The sequence below is a fragment of the Protopterus annectens genome, chromosome 4.part1 (assembly GCF_019279795.1).
Source record: "Protopterus annectens isolate FY-2018-M chromosome 4.part1, PAN1.0, whole genome shotgun sequence".
Taxonomy (NCBI): domain Eukaryota; kingdom Metazoa; phylum Chordata; order Ceratodontiformes; family Protopteridae; genus Protopterus; species Protopterus annectens.
The window spans coordinates 749225239-749244609 of record NC_056734.1 but is presented as its reverse complement, the minus strand read 5'-3'; the positions used below and the strand labels follow the sequence as shown (position 1 = coordinate 749244609).

Here is a 19371-nt window from a genome sequence, read left to right as displayed (position 1 = left end):
AGAAGGCCATATTGAGGCACATGCACAAACTAGGAACACCATAAAGCATGTGTTTGGGCTCAAGTCATGGTTCTGCTGCCTCAATATATCAGCTGGAGCCCTGCAGTACTCCCCAGCCACATGTGCACACATGTTTACAGTATGTGCCATGCTACACAATATGATCCTGTGGAAACATCTGCAGCAGGAACATCACAGGGAAGGGACACACAGCCCCCCACCAGTGCCAAGGTCCCCACAGCCACAGGGGGACTTGGAGGAGGGACCCCCTGAGCCTATACCTGTAGGCAGACGTAGGTGTGCCCAGTATGCCCTGGCCTTGGCAAAGAGGCAAAGCATAGCACATGCACTGACAACCTAGGGACCTAGGGGCTCACACTGACTCACATACATAGTAAAAAGGATGCCAGCCACACCACACAACCTGTACCTTACCATGTCTAGGCTGTGTACTGTGTGCATCCCACAGATTCAACCTTGAACCAATGTTCTCTCAACTGCTGCAGGCACAAGGTAAGTCACTCTTCTATACAACAAATGAATTGGGTGGTAGACTTTGGTAGCATATGTATGGTCTTGCCACATGTATGCAAGGGAATGGAGTGGGATACTGGGATAGCTGCAGACAACTGATGGCTGTGTGGGACAACAGGAACCCTCTGCCCAATAATGGCCACCCCATAATATGCAGTTGGCCCCAAGCCAGTAAAACCCACTGCACTATGTGAGGGAATTAGAAACACTGGGGTCACAGGAGTGATGCTTGAATGTCAATGCTAGAGTTCCCTATCCCCAACACACCCATGTTCCTATACAACTGCAGTAACAGTATGTTTGCCAGGTAATGCCAGCAGACCACACAATCCCTGTGCTGTCCTAATCAGCCTGGTGACATGTAGCTATTCCCCAATATACAGGGGTCATTGTGCTATATATGTCTATGTTTGATAGCATCAGGAAGTAAATTGCACTGTCTTCTGGCTGTTGTGGCTTAGTGGACTAAGAAGATTACCATGGTTGATAGAGTATATGGTTTGAGACTAGCTCCACTTACTCTATTGCTTGTGAGCCACGCCTGTGGTAAGAGTGCTACAGATTGTTCATATGTCAGTATTTGTTACTGCAAGAAAGATGGACAAAACCACACACAATGGAGGGACAGGAGGCCACAGATATGGACAGTACACAGCTCTGAGTAACCTAGATGGCAGCTAGTAGAACAGTAGGTTGTAACAAGTCAGTGTACCAGAAGGATATAAATTCTGTCACGTAACTGTGTCAGTACTTACAACAAGTCAGTGGGCACCATACATACCCCACAAATGTACAGGGTTTCACAGAATGCCACATTTATGCCTCATATATCTGTCCTGTTTCTCATAATATTGCAGTTGTCTGGCAAACTATTGGCAAATCAATAAAGGTTGCTGTGAGAAATTAATGATAGAGAATTTAAGATGCAGACTTCATGCCCATCAGAAAATGCATGCTAATACAAAACCATTCTACCAACTGTCTACATTTGTAAGAGCAATATTAGAATCATGTCCCCATGTTTGGGCTTGTGTCCCACCGTTATATATGGCCTTGTCCAGATTTTTGGCTGTAAGACTTTGAGATGTATGGGCAACATGTAGCCTTATATTAAAAGTATAACACAAACTGTCTGAGGACCAGAGCAGATGCATGGTGCACAATGCTGGACAACCTGCAAAACAGGGACAGTCAGAGGTGTGAAGTCCGTCACCCTGTGTGTGGTGTTACATCTCTTACCCCAGTCACAGCATACATACAACTGCATAGAGCAGCAACTGTGGACAAAGCCAGGAACTGGAGCAGGGCAGGACAAAGGCCACCGTATAAGGGGAAGGAGGAACTACTGTCCAGTCAAATGTAGAAAATGCAGAATAGAACAGTTTGTGCAGTAACATGGGTTCCCTGCAGTGTATGGAGTCAGTAACCAAAATGTCTGTCAATGACCTCACATCAAGCTATAATGATCTGCCACTGACTTACCAAGAAATCACAGTGCTATTTCAAATGTACCACACATATTATGCAAAACTCTGTTCAGTCCAATACACTCTGTACACATCCTAGATATAGGTCAGATAGTATGGACGGTACACAGCCAGGAAATCCCTCAGGCATTATATCAAGGATGTGCTGGACTGTTTCATCAAGTTCAGCAGACAATTGGCTGCAGCACACAAAATCCTGGACTGGAGTACAGGTAGGTCTCATCTGGAGTCCCATTGTAAGTATTGATAGTCATACTGAGCATGCTCCTACGTTAATGTCAGCCCATGTCTGAACCCACATCTGACTATAGAACTGTGATGGCCGTATATATCTGTGCATACAGACAACTAGGTATACCTTAACTGTTTTTCTCTATCCCCATCAGATATGATTATCCTTATCTATCAGTATGTGGCACATATACGTTATATCTGGATCTGTTGAGTTTAATATAGATACACACACATACACACACACACACACACACACACACACATATATATATATATATATATATATATATATATATATATATATATATATATACACACACATACACACCATGTATAGAGAGGCAGACAGAGGTAGACAAAAAGTCAGAGAGAGAGAGAGAGACCCAGAAAGGCATAGAGTGATGTACTGCTGCAGCCAGTCATACACCAACTGTAACCAGTGGCATGTGCAAATAGTACTGTGAGTGCTAGTGTGTAATAGTAGGTGGGTAGGGGTTCTCATCTTACCTCAGCCACCTTAAGTGTGCTTGTGTATATATTCCGCATACAGCAGAATACGCATGCCCTACAGGCCTATGTGTGTGTAATGGTCCCTCATTTTATAGCTCTGTGACTACTGTCCTCAACAACAGTGGCCTCCCTGTCAGCAGCTGCTGATGCCATCCACTCCAACAGCAGTGGCAGACACCGCCCAAGTGTATAAGCTCTGTGGTGCATGTAATAATTGCATAGTATTATAATGTAGATAGGCAGTGGTTCTAATCCTGGCAACTACAACTCAATGAGTGCATGCCTATAAGTATATCCACTTGCTGCTGTGTTTATTTCTTGCCTATCAGTGTGCAATGCTAATACATTTTAAAGCCTGTGCCTACCTTTGAACCCCCCAAGTGGCCTACTTTACAGGGCTTGCTGATGTCATCCACCTTAGATGCACAGTTACACACTCACCAGACCCATAAGCTCTGTAGCACACATGATAAGTAAGTAGCACTGTAGTGTATACAGCTTGACAGATAGTGGTTCTAATCTCATGGCAACCTAGTGTATGTCTGTCAGTAAATCCCCCTTATGCTGTTTGCATGTCTTGCCTATGTGTATGCAATATTTTTTAAGGCCTGTTCCACTCTAGTAATCCCCACATTGGATTACTTTACAGGGCCTGCAGGTTTCATCCACCTTAGATGCACAGTTAGACACTCACCAGGTGCATAAGCTCTGTGGCACACTCAGTAAGGGGGTAGCACTCTAGTACTTACAACTAAGTAGGTAGGGGTTCTAATCTCAGTATTGGCAACTGTGTGAGTATATGTGTGTGTGAAGAATATCCCCTATAGCAGTGGGCTACCATGTCTGATGGTTATACCATTTTGAGGGACTGTTAATCCCCCATTGGATTACTTTTCAGGGCCTGTCGGTGTCATCCACCTCAGATGCACCATTAGACACTCTCCAGGTACATACGCTCCATGGCACATGCAATAAGTATATAACACTCTACTACACGCAACTAGATAGGTAGGGTTCTAATTTCAGAACTGGCAGTTGTGTGAGAATGTGTGTGCATGCATATCCCCTTGCAGCAGTGTGGCTGTGTTTGTGTGCAACAGTTATACCTTAAGGGCCTGTGCAAACATGTTAGCCCCCCATGGCAACCTTTACAGCACCTGCAGACACCATCCACCTGAATAGTAGTGTCCAACAATCTGACAATATATAAGCTCCGCAGTGCATGCAATATGTATGTAGTGCTATAGTATGTACAACTAGACAGGCAGGAGTTCTATTCTCAATAAAGGCAGATGGTGTGTGTGTGTGTGTGTGTGTGTGTGTGTGTGTGTGTGTGTGTGTGTGTGTGTGTGTGTGTGTGTGTGTGTGTGTGTGTGTGTGTGTGTGTGTGTGTGTGTATCTGCTTATAGCAGCATGCCTGTGTTAAGCCCAACACATATCCCACCATGCAGGTTGTACTCTATGTTTGGCCAGGTTTGTCCTATGAAAACATCCCAAGAATGTAAGACAACAAACATTTCTACACATAATAATTGCATAAACCAGTCATTTTACATCAGAAGCACTTGAATGTTTTGAGATATAGTATAACCTAGGGAAATGCTTCAAAAATAAGATGCCATATTGGTAGACCAAGAGAAGTCCTATCCTTTGCACTTGCCATGTTTATGGTTGTCCTGCCAACTATCATGATAGTACAAGAAGTGTCTGACATTGGGCATTCGTTAAGATGGCAGCCCTACTCTGTGTTGCCTATGTGTGTGCAATTTGTATACATGTGAAGGTCCTGTGGGTAGAAGGTGCCCCTACATAAACCACATGTATCTCCGCATGAATGCTAACTGCCACCACCCACATATGGAGGTATTGAATAAGGCCTTGGGAACTGTAAGTTGTGTCCTGTCTGTTATTGACCCTCCAAATGATTTTAACACACTGCAACAGGGTCTTACATCAGGTACAGACAGGTGCCAGGGTCCTGGCCTCAAGCTAAATGCAAAAAGCAGTGCCATCATACCATACGGCAAGGACACAACCTCACTGTTTGCCATGTCATTGGCAATCCCATAAACACACAACTTGTGTTGACAGACCTGGATACTCAGTTTGATAACAATATCACATTCAACCATAATGTAGTGGCAGTAGTCAGAAAGGTCTTATACATGGTGAAAGTCATAGGTAAAGGGACTGCATCCAGAAGAAAGGTGGACATTACCTCTGTATAGTCCTCAGCCAGTACAAGAATACGTTAGTACAATGACCCATTTGATATGTACCTGTCCATAAATCTGCAACAACTGGAAAGGCCATGGCAATACTCAAAAAGGTAATCCATGCCCTTCAACACCTGTCCCATGCAGACAGACTCTAATCAGTAGTGCCCCACTCGGTATCAGACAAGTTGCCCAGAGGTGGGCTGTGGCACACCTACAACCCATTGTTGGACTCTACCCTTCAACAGCTGCCCCATATATGTGAGTCTACTTCCCCGCACATTACCAGCACAACAGGCCTGGATGTGATAACTGACATCAACAAAACCTGCCAGAGAGACAGGTTAGTCTCTCAGAGACTGCCCTGTCTCAGGAATGCACTTCCCATACATGTCAAACATAGTACCTTGCAGACCATCATCAAGTGTAACCTTGATGAGTTGATAGGATACCACAAATCTGTCCCAGGGATCCCACCTGCATCCCTCAATGACAGGGGTATCAGGTGCTGATTGATGATTCTCTTTGGGATAAAGTAATGGCTAGGCTTGTAAGGACCTCAGGGCTTAAGGGCCAATAGCCTAGTAACCTTGCATTATCCTAGGTATACCAATTATGGCGCAACGTGCTGTGATGTACTGTGTTGTTAAGTGTCCAATCCCATCACTGCCATCTACTGTGGTGTGTCCCCTATAGGTGACATACCAGTACCATGACATACATCCACCATACGACAGATAGGTGAGTGGTACCACCGGTGTATGGGGACAGTCCAGCAACATCTGTGCACCACAATTACAGACAGCACTGCAAACATGTTGTAGGGTATCATCCTTGTGGGTGTCCAACATCTGCAGTATACAGACGTTTGCAGAATGTATACATGTGCCTGATATATGTGGACCATCTGCCACACAAATGTGGATATCTAGAAATCAGTTGGACAATATGTAATGTTTGTTTCCAGATGGGGGGAATCTGGCTGCCACAGGCCAGATACCTCAGAAAACAGTTATGGTACTTTAATATCTGTTACTGTATTCATTCCCTCACATTGCATGCTCAATATGTACACTCAGTTGCTAAGAGTGAGCCTGTCCCCCCACTACTACTGTCTATACCCTGGTGTCCTGCTGTAGGGGGTCAACAGGTATGCTAGTTATAGCTCTCAGGTGATGATATACAGGTGTTGAGTACACAGTGACCTGGTCAGAGTAAGGCAGGAACAATCAAGGACACCTGGACAGTGTTTGAACTATGTGTGTGTGTCATTGATAGCATGAGAGCAGCAGACTGACAGTATATCATGTGATACGGCAGCTGTATCCACCACTATTAACTGTCACTATTATTTAATGCACAATTCAGTCACATTTTTATATCAGCTGACCATTGCTGGGGGTCTCTGGAACCACAGCTGTGATCTATGTCACAGCAGACAGAGCCAAAAGGGAAGCCTGTAGCTGCTGGACAGCTAACAGTGGCATGTACTTCCATGACATTTACCAAAGATCTGAATTGTGTTAATCCTTATTTCCCATGCCTGCATCCCCCAACTGTATCTGATTACATGGGGCATACTATTACATACCTGGTATAGTGCTGTACTCCTTTATGTGCAGAACTCCTAAGATAGTGCAGTTTGTCATCATTGAGAAAGTCACAGATCTGTGTACCATAGGAAGCAGCTTCCCTTTTGTAGGTAATGCTCATGAACAGCTGATCATCTATGCACCAGTCTGTGGCTCAGACTTGCTAATTGCATTGAGAACAGCTTGGTTGCATTTTCATTAGCCAAAGTCATGGTAACACAGCGTTGTATTTGAGGCCTTCATGTAGGCCTTGCCCTTTTCCTGGCCTGTGAGAAGAACATTATTGAGGTTTGGTGACTGCAGCATCACAAAGGGTAGGTTGAAATATTGTCCACGGTTTGGATTTATGTGGTATATTGACAGTTTTGTATGCTATGTTTGGCCATTGTGAACAGACTTTCTGATTATGTGGCAGTTTACTGTTTAATAATGTGGGTTGAGGTCAGTAAGGAGACAGAGAGATGTGAGTGTCGTACATCATTTGCAACAGAATATGCATGCTGCTGCAGTATTGCTGGTCTATCAGCTGTGTATGTTTGTAGGGGCAGACTTTGACGCATGTCTCTGTCACTTGACCACTTCCCCTCCCACCCCTTTATGTATGGGTGTGGTGTGGATTCCCCATTTTAGGTGTTTGGGGGGTACGGTAGATCTGTAGCAGGTAGCTGAACATACTCATGCATATGTTGCAGACTGCAGCAGCTGCATTCTTCGCAGGAGCCATTGTGGGACAGCAAGCTGTATATGTGAGTGAGGGAGCAGTGTCAGCTCTATTGTCACAACATAGCCAGAGTGAGGGTACCCATAACAGTCCAGGTGAGGAGCGTGCCTCTGGTACATATGTTATGTAATAGTGCCATCCAGAGAGTGGTAGGTAACATTTAGGACACCTATATGTATATGTGAAGTGTGTCCCAATCTACATGCCTTTGAGGTGCTAATATGGGTGGCAGTGACTGCAGTAGCAGAAAAAGTTCTACTTAAATTGCACGGGTCAGTCATTTAATTGTTCCAACAATAACGTAATTGACATGCAACACACTGGGATGAAAGCCAGGAGTGTGGGTGGAGAAATGTTAAGCATGCTAGAAATGTTACAGACTGAGCTATGGGGTAAATAACTCTAGCATGTGTATTTGCAAGACATATGTGCATGCATATAGTCTATTACACAGGATTGGCATGAACATGTGTGAGTGGATGTGTAAGACGTGTGACACTGAACTGTCTGTCATGATTTCATAATGTCAATGTGTACTGACTTGCCAATACGCCAGCACACAGCATAGGTTGTGTGACAAGTGCTCCAAATGAGGTGGCACATCTGTGGACATTCTGCAACAGTCTGCAGTTGTCATCTCTACCTGATATCCTAGGCCTCACATACATCCATCAAATTTTATTTGTCTGTGTACTGATTTGGTGTCTGTATCACAGTTCCAAGTATGTTGTCATTTGTCCCATTATATATACAAGCAGTGTGTCACTGACAAGGAGAATATTTTTATGGAAACACCTGTTAGTTTTTGAAGCTGAGTGGCTTATTGAGCTAATGCATTGTGCTGTGGTTGACAGGGTTATGGGTTTGAAACTTTCCAGGGGCTGATTTTTTTTTGCTGTTCATACAGCTTAAGCACTAGCACATCTGAACATAAACATTAGTATACCCTTCATACAGCTACTACAGAGATTTATTTACCTGTAAGTCCTGTGGGGTGAATATCTGTTAACAATACATAACTGTTTCTAGAAATAATTAGTACTACTTGTCTGTTACTATAAATATATCTTAGTACCTGTCCCTGCATTCAAACCATGGTCTGTGGGTGGCAAAATGAACAACATATAAATTGTTTATCACACTGAGCTACTGGGCCACTGCTGTGTGTTTATTGAGTGATATGTACCTAAAGCTCACCTGGTGACAAAGTCTAACCTGGTCATATAGATAGTCATACAAGACTGCAGTGACAGCTGAACATACATACAAGAGATTCATGCATGACAGAGATAGTAGGTGAACTGAATATTAATATTTGGAATGCAGGTGAACACAATTAACCCCTATTGGATGGGAATATGTGTGATCTGTACAGACCATATCGGGGTGCTGGGTTGCCTACCTGATCCATATACACTTGCAGATGGTATATTTGCAGTGTACAACTATTACAGTTTCATACTTGCCTTCATCAGCGTACCTGTGTTCAAGAATGAATATAGCTGAACTGCAAAGGTTAACACAAGACAATCCTGGGAGAAACACACTATAATATCTTAGACAGTACTACTATAGGCTCAGATCTTAGCACAGAACAAATATCATATTGCATTATATCTTGTATATATAGCTATATAGATATAGTTCCACAGCTACACTTTAGCATAACAGTTCTAAATTGGCCAACCTTCAGTCACTTCATGGTGTTATATCCATGTTTACTTCACAGCACTTGTAATATTCAATTTCTTGAACAACAGCCCAGAATTCACACAATTGGCAGAACACAGATTTATTGAGGGCGACATGACACAGTGATTGGTATACATCTGGTGACATGACACAGTGATTGTTATACATCTGACAATCTTTATTGTTGTACACTTGAAACAATGCAGGCATAGAAAGACAGCTGTTATTCCACAATCTATGCAGTATGAACTTTATTTCTTCACAATTCTAACTGCAGTTGTACTGTATATCCTGTAGAGTAGGAATGCAGTTAATTTATTCCCTTCACATTTTCAATGCCAAAGTACTTTATTACCAGAACATGTATTATTAATACAGTATACACATGTTATTCCCAAACATTATTAATGCAGTATTAACTTTCTTTCCATAACGTTAACGTGTTTCATGCTTTCATCTATATTGAACTACACCTGGCAATACTCAGTTATATCAGTCCAGGTCTATGAACACATTCATTGCAGTGCACTTACAACAAAATATAACTTCTGGCAGTTACTACTGTAGTATTTCTTAATTAGATTACTATATATTGCAAGATATATCTGTACTCACCACACTCTTGGTGCATCCTAGCCAGGCGCTCTGCATGGGCCTCCAGGTTCCAAGTCCTCTCCTCTGCAGCTGTGGAGCAAAAAAATACCTGCACACCTGTCTATAAGATATTCATACTAGAATTTGGTAAATCAGTGGTTCCTACACTTACAAACTTCTGGGGGATTGTGGTCTTGAGTGTCTTGGATCCATTGGGCCAAGAGACCCCTCCTGCCTAGGTTTCAGGTTATCATAATGATGATGCACCTACTAACCAGTGCATGGGATGCCAGTTACAGTTGTGATGTCACATGCCAGCCAGTCTAGGCCTCTGATGTTTATTCAGACCCCTGGTACTGGCCTTGCAGCAGCTGGTCATCATGGTCTTTCACAAGGAGCCCAACCATGACCTTGGACACCAAAATGCCCCAGCGCTGCACCCAGAAGTGCATACCCTTTCCAACTTCAGCCATAGCTCTTGTAGTGATAAAACTCCAACTGGTTCTGGCTGTATTCCCACCTACTGCACTTAAATAAGGCTATTTTCCTGCCCTTTGCCACCACTGGCCATTTTTAAAAATGTTCAGCTCTCCTTAGCACTGAACAAACCCTCTGAGCTCAGCTGAGCAGGGCTTAGACAGGTAATGCTTAGCAATGCTTAGTAGTATGCAAACTAGCTTAGCTGAGCTGAGGACTGCTTAAACTGGGATTGCTTTGCTGTGTCCAAACCAGCTAAGTAGAAATGTGCATTGCTAAGCATTGCTAAAACAAGAACTGTTTAAGCATTGCTTGGCTTGGTTTAGCAATGCTTAGCAGAGCTTAGCTTTGGATAAACCAGAGTTTTTCAAAACTAAAAAAAATATATTGAAAGTAATTGTTCATTAATGATACTTTATTATTATGTGTATCTATTCTACTTTATGTCTCCTAAGCTGATCCATGTTACATCGATGAAAATCCACATCCCTGATGACTGGATCACCGATACAAGATCGCCGACACCACACATCCCTGTCAAAGGTAAGTGTATGTATTATGGAAAAGAACCTACTCCCATGTCTATAATACACTTAAAAAATAAACAGATACCTGTGTAGCAGTGTACCCCCCATGTGGGGGGGCTGTACCCTACACACCCCACCTACTTAAATATACCAACTCCGAGATCCCACCACATTGCGGAAATGGAAATAAATCCCATTCTGCACTACTCACCATTGTCGTGGATGTGTGGTGTCGGTGAACTCGTCTCGGTGATCCGGTCATCGGGGATGTAGATTTTCATCAGTCTAACAGGAACCCCTCCTAAACATATGCATTTCACTACATTATCTTGTACTGTAAATTTAATGTATTGGACATTTGTCTGTAACTGGGGCTTTTATCCTCAAGGCTCCAATGAAAATGGCAATGTATACATGATAAAAAAAAAATTTATAACATTTCCCTATCGCATGTAAAAAGCTGAATGGCCTGTATTTGAACCATGCACCTACTGCATGAGGCCATGACTCAAACCATTCATCTACTGAGGATATGGTGATTAGAGCTATACATTTCTATATATCTCTCAGTTACGTTTAAGCACTGCTGAGCACTGCACCGCACTGTGCAAACCTGCTTAGCTATGCTTAAATGTAACCTTTCCTACCTAATTAAATGCATTTGGTTTCTATTTTCAGATGTTTGGCACATGTCTATTGCTAACCACCCCATCTCACCGGGCAAACACACATAAAAAATCTTATTTTAACATGTTTCACATTATTATTTCACATATCCACAGTGTGCACAGATGATTAAACATCCCTGCACTGATTCTGTACCATGCTACATGGCTCCCTCTCAGTAGCATGCCTTCATTAATATGCAAGACTTGCTGCCGAGGGGGAGCTGCAGACATGACCACAGTACACTCTGTGTAGGACTTACACTTTTCCTACATGGAGCTTATTAAATCTGGGGGTCTGTCTCTTGATTTTAATAAATGCCAAAATTTTCAGCTCAGTGTTGTAAAATATGGAATCTTACAAAGCTTCACATTGGTGTATCATTTGTCATTTAATTATGTACTCTTCTGTTTATTAACCTGGATATTTTTTACTAGGAACATGAAAGAAAATTCTGTTTCAAGAGAAGCAAAGTCATCAGAGAAGGCTTCAGAAATAAAGTATACAGATATGTTATAAGCAGGACAGAAGAAAGGCTTACTGTTGGAGGTAACACAAACCCTGTGCAGTGTGCAATATTAGCACTCTAATGTATATTCTTATGGCATCACGATGTAATATTTTATAACTTCTAGTTTTAAATGGCTGCTCAGGCAGTAAAAGAGATAGCAAGAGATAGCAAGTAATATGTATTCTGGAGTGTAAATTAATAAGTTCAAATGTTTCTCCACACATAATAACAACCAGTTGTGCTGAAGTGACATGATCAGGATAGGGATGACTGGGGAGACAGCAGCTTTTACATTAATTCATACTGCTTAACTTCATAGTACAAGAACATGGGACAAAACCAAATATAATGGGGTGAACAAAGACCCAAAACATGGAAATATTTTAAAAATTGTTCTTATTTTCTAGGAAAATTGCTAGAATAAAGGATATGAAGTCTGAAATTCAACTTAAATCCTCAACAATTTTCCAGAACACCAAATTCTATGAGGAATAGGCTAAAATATGAGGCAGAAATCTGGACGTTCTTTGAAATTCTTTACATTGGAGAAGTATGCATCTATGAAATTCACCTCTTATATTTTTTCAGAGGCTTTAATTCAACATGATTACTAAAAGCACCTGAAAATCACAAGGATCAACCAGTTTGACAGCAAGATACAAAAAAAGAATTTTAAAATAGTCACACTTCTACAAAATCACAAAAAAATCTGGAAGCTTGCTTTCAAATGCCAGTTGAGAAAGTTTAAAAATTGAAATCTTTTAATGACAGTAATACAGTACATAAAAATATTTCTGACTAGTTTGGCACTGATTTACAAACCTGTTTCAAATGTATCTCTCTGTCCATCTATCTGTCTATCTATACATCTATTGGTCTATCTCATAATCATTCTGTCTGTCTAATTAATGGGTGACTAAACTCACCTAAAGAGTTTTGTCCACCATGATTTGAGTCAAATCCATAAAAGGAAATGACTACAGAGAGGAGAGCAGACTCAGGAATAAGTTAGAATAAAAGGTGTGCAGAAATTATTAAATATTCCAGTACAGTTATAACAAATATGGAACAAAACCTAACAGAGAGACTTATTAGTGCTAACAGAGGTGAAGACAAGAGTCAGAATGCATTTGTCTGTGGAATTTCTCATTAAAGTGTTTATAATAATCTATATTAAACATTTCTGGTCCCCAAATTGTGATCAGGTTAACACTTTGAACAGCATTCCCAGTTTCTGCAGTGCAGTTTCATCGCATGGCACAAGATAGGGCTACTGAGAGTGTTAACATTTCCACATCAGATGCAAGTGAATTCCTAACATCAAATCAGGATATTATTTTATTGATTTATTAAGCAGGTAACCCTGAGACCTGGCTCATTATGTGGCTTTCTTAAGGTTAGACAGTATGTTTGTCTTTTCATCTTTTCCCAGTTAGGGGTTACCACAGCGGAGCTCTGGCCCGCTAATGATTGGCAGTCGATTTTATTTTATGGTGTCGAGTTGCCAGCTCGACACCCAACCTTCAGTGAAGGTACACACATTCTCGCATGTTTTTCTGAGGCCACTCGATCGCAGGGAGGACATGCAAACTCCACACAGAAGGCACTCCAGTCAAGAATGAACAGGAGACCCTCTTGCTGCGAGGCAACAACGCTACCGCTGTACCACCGCAGCTTCTCTTTAAGGTTAGACAGTATACAAGAAGGAAAAGAAGGAATTAAACCTGGCACTGTAGGATACAGCTCATTAGTAGTTTATAGACTTTACCCTCTTGCATTATTCAGCCTGAATAACGACATGCTGAATGTACTGTATGATCTGACTTACACTGCTACCAAATAAACTGTACTATTTTTATAATGTGTTTTTCTCAAAATGCTACCTGTTTGGTTGGACATTTCTCCTTCAGAACAGGGAACACAATCAAAACAGCAGACTGGCTGACCCTTTTGAGTAGATTTTCGATAACCAGGCAAACAACTCTCACTGCACAAAGAGTGTGGGACCTAGAAAACACAATACATTTCTATTTTTTCATGTGGATTGTACATCAAGCAAAGAAACTATACAGATTTTCAAGATGTATACAATGTATTAATGTATTAATGGTTGTCATCACCTTAAAATACACAATCTAAGACTGACAAATCTGAAATGGAACTATTTTTCTTGAGTTCTGTAACAAGTGTGTAATTTTGAATGAAGTGATTGAAAATAAGCTACTGTTATTCACCTTAATAGTTGGAGGTATTTTTACGTATTATCATTTTTCAGGATTAATCTTGTAACAAAGTTTAGTGTTGTTATTAATGCATCATGTGATAAGTGAACATGAAATACTTTTTTTTTACTTTTAGTACATTGCAGATGATGTGTCAGTACTGACAGCAGGCCTACTTCTGAAGCAAGCCTGGAACTCATATTGTGTCAGTAGGCCGCCTGCACTGTTACATGCACTAACTTGTACTATGAGGTAAGAAACACATTTCAATCACATGTTGGATGTCATACCTTCAAATAACAAAACAGCACCCTCTATGACTCACAAAAACTAGAAGAAATAAAGGGTGTGAGACTCTGTTAGCATTCTAAAAGTTAAGCAAGCCCAGACATAAAATGATAGAAAGGAAACAAGGTATTTTACTATACATTTTAGCCATATAATGTTGCACAATCAGCAAGGTGTTTCCCTGCAGCTTATAAACACTAAGGAAGAAAAGTCTTTAAAAATATTGCTATTTATGCTTATAGTGAATTTTATGCGCTCATCAATAGTCTTTGGATGAAATATTGTATGCAATCTAACATCCCAGTCCTGGATTTACTATGATTAGCTGGTTCTATATTAAAATACTGAAACCTCACTTACGCAAATACCTAAACGCTGACACATAAATAGCGAACCGCGAAAACACTGAACGTCCTGAAGCACGAAATTCAAAATATCGAATTGCCATAGTTGGCCAACCCCACCACCTGCTACATGCTACCTAACCAAACAAAATAAATAATCCACACTTCCCCATATCTACACTTCACACATATATCCCATATCCTAATCAAACATTCACTACACACAAATGTATCTAACTATAAACAAACAACACCCAACTACGGGAAAAGTATAATTTACGTATACATTCAGGTACACAACTATATTACCATACATACACTTAACATAACCCTACTTCTAACCCTAAAGTAAAGGTTGCATGTATTACTATGTGTGCACTTACCTTAACCCGCAGGTCTGTAACTATTGCACATTTAGGTTAGGGAGTTATACCGGATAAGAGCCAAATATGACAATTCAATATTTCGAATTTTGCACTTCAGGATGTTCTGTGTTTTTGTGGTTCGCTATTTATTTGTCGGTGTTTACGTATTCATGTAAGTGAGGTTTGGCTATTTTAATATAGACCCGATTAGCCAAGTGATTTTTAGTTGATCTGTGCTTAAGCAAGAAATAATGCCCAACATGGTAAAAGTTATTGGAGAAACAATGCACAATATGCACACACATTGGGGGTTAAGGCCCAATCCCACAGGGGGCAGGCCTCTTCACCTTTATTTCCCAAGTGTCACCCACTCTGGAGGGCATTATTGCATTTAGCTGATGGGCTATAAGTTAAACTGTATCATATTTGTTGTTTTATATTTTTTATAATTATATACATTTTTTATATTTTGAAGTCAAATAGTTCCTCCACTTAATGTTCCAAAGTTAATGTAGCATATGTAATTGTTGCTGGAGAAATTATTTTACATCAAAAATTTAAGTTATATAAATTTTTAATGTCGACACACACACACACAGACAGAGAAAGTCAGAAAGACACACAGGCAGAGGCTGAAATAGACAAGATTCACACATATTTATACACACACAGAAACACACACACACACACACACACACACACACACACACACACACACACACACACACACACACACACACACACATAACATATATATGTATACAAAAACAAATGGAAGCACCAATTAGAACCATTTCCTTTACTGGATATATGTCATCTGTCATTGCGATCAAATTAAAAAAGTGCAGTTAGTCAATAAACCCAGACATTATAGTTCCATATTTCTTATTGTTGAGATAATGCATGTTGATGAAAAGCCCCTCTGGATCTGAATTCTTCAGGAAGAAGTTAAGAGAGATGTAACCCCCCCATCTTGCTAATTCATGCTTTCTGTGTTTCTCTCTCACACACACACACACACACACACACACACACACACACACACACACACACACACACACACACACACACACATATAAACACTACTCCTCTCTATATCTCTCTCTGACAATCGCACTCAGAATATAATGCTTTTGTTAATATTTTTTACCTCGCTAAATGCAGCTTTTTTAAACCTCCCTTAATAAGGTTTACATAAAATGGCAAGTCTCTGTAACTGCTATTGCAGTTACTTTTGCTATTATTTTTATTTATCTTTTCTTCTTCATTATTTCATACTGCTAAACGCAAAGCTGCATTTGGGGAGTGTAAAAAAAAACAACATTTTGCCAGAGTTTCATGGAAACTTAGTGTGAAGCAATGGATTTGTTTTTTTTTTAATTGGCATTACTTGTACATTAACACCCTGTTAGACAAAGTTTGTTCTTCAATCAGGGTAAACATCTATACTTGCCCATTTTTGAAACTAAATTAAAGCATCTAAATCTTTGGGAGGCCACTCATTCAAAACAGTAAAGGTCCCGAGGTCACAGAGCATACAAAAGCAATTCATTTTGAAGGGAGCAAGCTTCCCTGTACACCAAAGTTGGGGCAAGCTCCCGCATTCCTGGTCTCTAAGATTCAGAAGATGGAAAATAAATCTAGAACTATCTCTCTTCTCTAATTCCAAAATATGGTCCCAAAGTGAGGAAACATTGCACACACACACACACACACACACTCACACACACACATACACGCACACACACACACACACACACACACACACACACACACACACACACACACACACACACACACACACACACACACACACACTTATACACCCATATGAATGGGTTAGTGAACAACATTTAAACAATACTAGTCAGATGAGTAGCCAGTAAAACCAAAAAATGTTTCCCATGTATTTTCAATATTTACAAGTAATTAGCCACAAGTATATGATATTATATAAAATGAAAGAGCACAAGGATGTGTCACAGTAGCTCTAGATGGTCTTCTGGAACTGAAAGACATATGAAGAGCACATCAGTGAATTATAACAGTTATAACTATGAACACATGCTACTGTTTAGAGAAATGTGTCACATGCCACAAACACTGGCATACGGTGAGCATAACTAGTTACTGTGGAGTAAAACATTGCACTAGGACAAACACAGATCTAGGAAACAATAAACCCTGTGGTCTAAATAATGTAAACTGCATGTACGGAATTATATTTGGCATCTCAAAGAAATGACTCTGTAAATGCTATGACATAGACAGTAGGGACAGAGAAGCTGTAGATTAATATAGACCTATTGGCCTTTCGCCTTAGTGACCAACCAGAGCCATTTGTGGGTAAACTGAGCATTACTCCTATATGGATTATTGCCATGTGTTGCTACCATAACAAGAAAGGCAATGGACACATTTTCGGATGAAAACATACTTTTCGTTTGTCACAATTTGTGTTTTTTATCACCTCTGAATTCATGATAGTGTATTGCATTGATTAAAATCAACCCTTACAAGTCAGTACCTAGGCTGAAAGAGTTAACAAAACAGTAGCAAAAATAAAGCAAAAAAAAATATCAGTAGTGGGCAACATCCACATCAACAGCAACATATGGAAACCACATTACAACTATCATGAAAAATAAATATATACTGTGCATGAAATACCCAAATAGCTTAGTATCCACTGTTGCTGATGAAGGCACAGGCATTAGGCATCATCTCATCTAAGAATTACCTTAAAGGGTAGAGAGCTCACTTATATCTGAGAGGTTGTGGAATTATGCTCACATTCTCTATAATTTCTTACAAAAAAAACATCATTTATTATTTTCAGACAAATTTAGCTGACCTGTCGACCAATGATTTGCAAGTATGAAGACAAAGATTCAATACCTAGCATGCCCATATATGAAACCTAAAATCTAGCTCTTAATGTATTAGATTAAGTCTATGAGCTCTTAGCAAGCTGATTCCCTAGAGGGTTTGATTCCCACAGTCTCCCTTTGCCTGCTGTTTGGCTATGAACAAGTCACTTAACCAGATAGTATTCTGGGACAAATAGGAATCCGGTCTAGGCTCTTTAATGGTCTCCTTGACCTCTTGCCTAGTAACTTACCTGTGAATGTATGTGAAATGAATCGCATCTGTCATACAGTTGTACAGATGCGGTATTATATCACTTCAGAAAGTACACTACAGCAAAATGGTGCAGTAGAATCCAGAACTTATCGAAACAATCCTGTTTTGTTTTGTGATTTACTGTGGAGTTGCCTGGCAAGAGAAGTTTTATTTGAATTTGTATTTTATTTTTCATTGTTTATAGGAAGGAAGGGATAGTTTGTATAAAAGTAAATTTACTTTGATTTATATCTTGTTGTTTTACCTTTAATTTTCACTGTTTATTATTAGAAAGGTATAGGACAGACAAACTATAGGCCTAGGCACCTAGTCAGCTATAAAGTCACACAGACTGCAGAGAGGACAATCCAGAACTTATCTAAGCAATCGTGTCTTGGTTTTTGATTTAGTGATCTTGACTCTTTAAAAGAAGTGTAGCTGCAAGCAATAGTCTGACTTTCAGAACTTGTGCAGTCAAAGCAACAGAGTTACTGTACTTACTTTAGTATTCAGTTATCAATTGTTTTGTTTTTTCTTATAGAAGTTGATTTGAGTTCTCTTTGAATTCTGTAGTTACTGATTTTTATTATTCTTTTTCTTTTATAATGTTTAATTCATTTAAAGCTGAATATGGATCCCTTAAACAAGTATGCTATTAATGATTTGCTAAAGCACAAATATCTTGTATAGAGTAATTAAATACTATCCCCAGGATTCACTAATCTTCTGTGTAAGACTAGATTAGTCTTACATGGAAGCGCCAGTCTAAGAGTATGATGGCAGAGTGCCATGCATATTAATGAGGACGCGCTGCCTCAACTCTAAAGCTTACATGGAGCATGGACGGGTGTAGGGGGCATGTCGGACTGCCGAGCAGTCCAAAAATCCACACCCCTGCAATGAAGAAACTCGAGAAATGTCGACTTACATAAGCGAGTCCGCTCACATGTGTACATTGTAACACTACACTCCCCCATATGTTAAACCAAGTACAAATGTAAAAATGAAAATAATTTTTTTTGTTTTATTTCCGATATAGCTGCTTGTATTCGTGTGTGTTTGTGTGGGTTTGATCATTTCTTAGCTACAGTTAGCAGCTTAGACACTGAAGAGGATAATAAGAAAAATATATGCAAATTATGCAAAGCAGCAATAGTGTAGTGGTTAGAGCCTTCGCACAAAGAAAAGGCATTCCTGGTTTGAGTCCCACTACTGCATGTTCCATTTTCTGTTGGAAATCTATATACAAAAATATTTCCTGACCTTTA

General features: G+C 40.2%; 1 protein-coding gene across 1 annotated transcript in view; it reads right to left on the bottom strand.

Moving 5' to 3' along the window:
- Positions 1 to 19371, bottom strand: part of LOC122801293 (vomeronasal type-2 receptor 1-like) — a 257734-nt gene that overhangs the window by 38415 nt on the left and 199948 nt on the right. The window contains exon 5 of the mRNA XM_044070840.1: positions 13645 to 13768. Within this exon, the coding sequence (XP_043926775.1) occupies positions 13645 to 13768 (124 nt within the window). The remainder of the gene's footprint in view (positions 1 to 13644; positions 13769 to 19371) is intronic.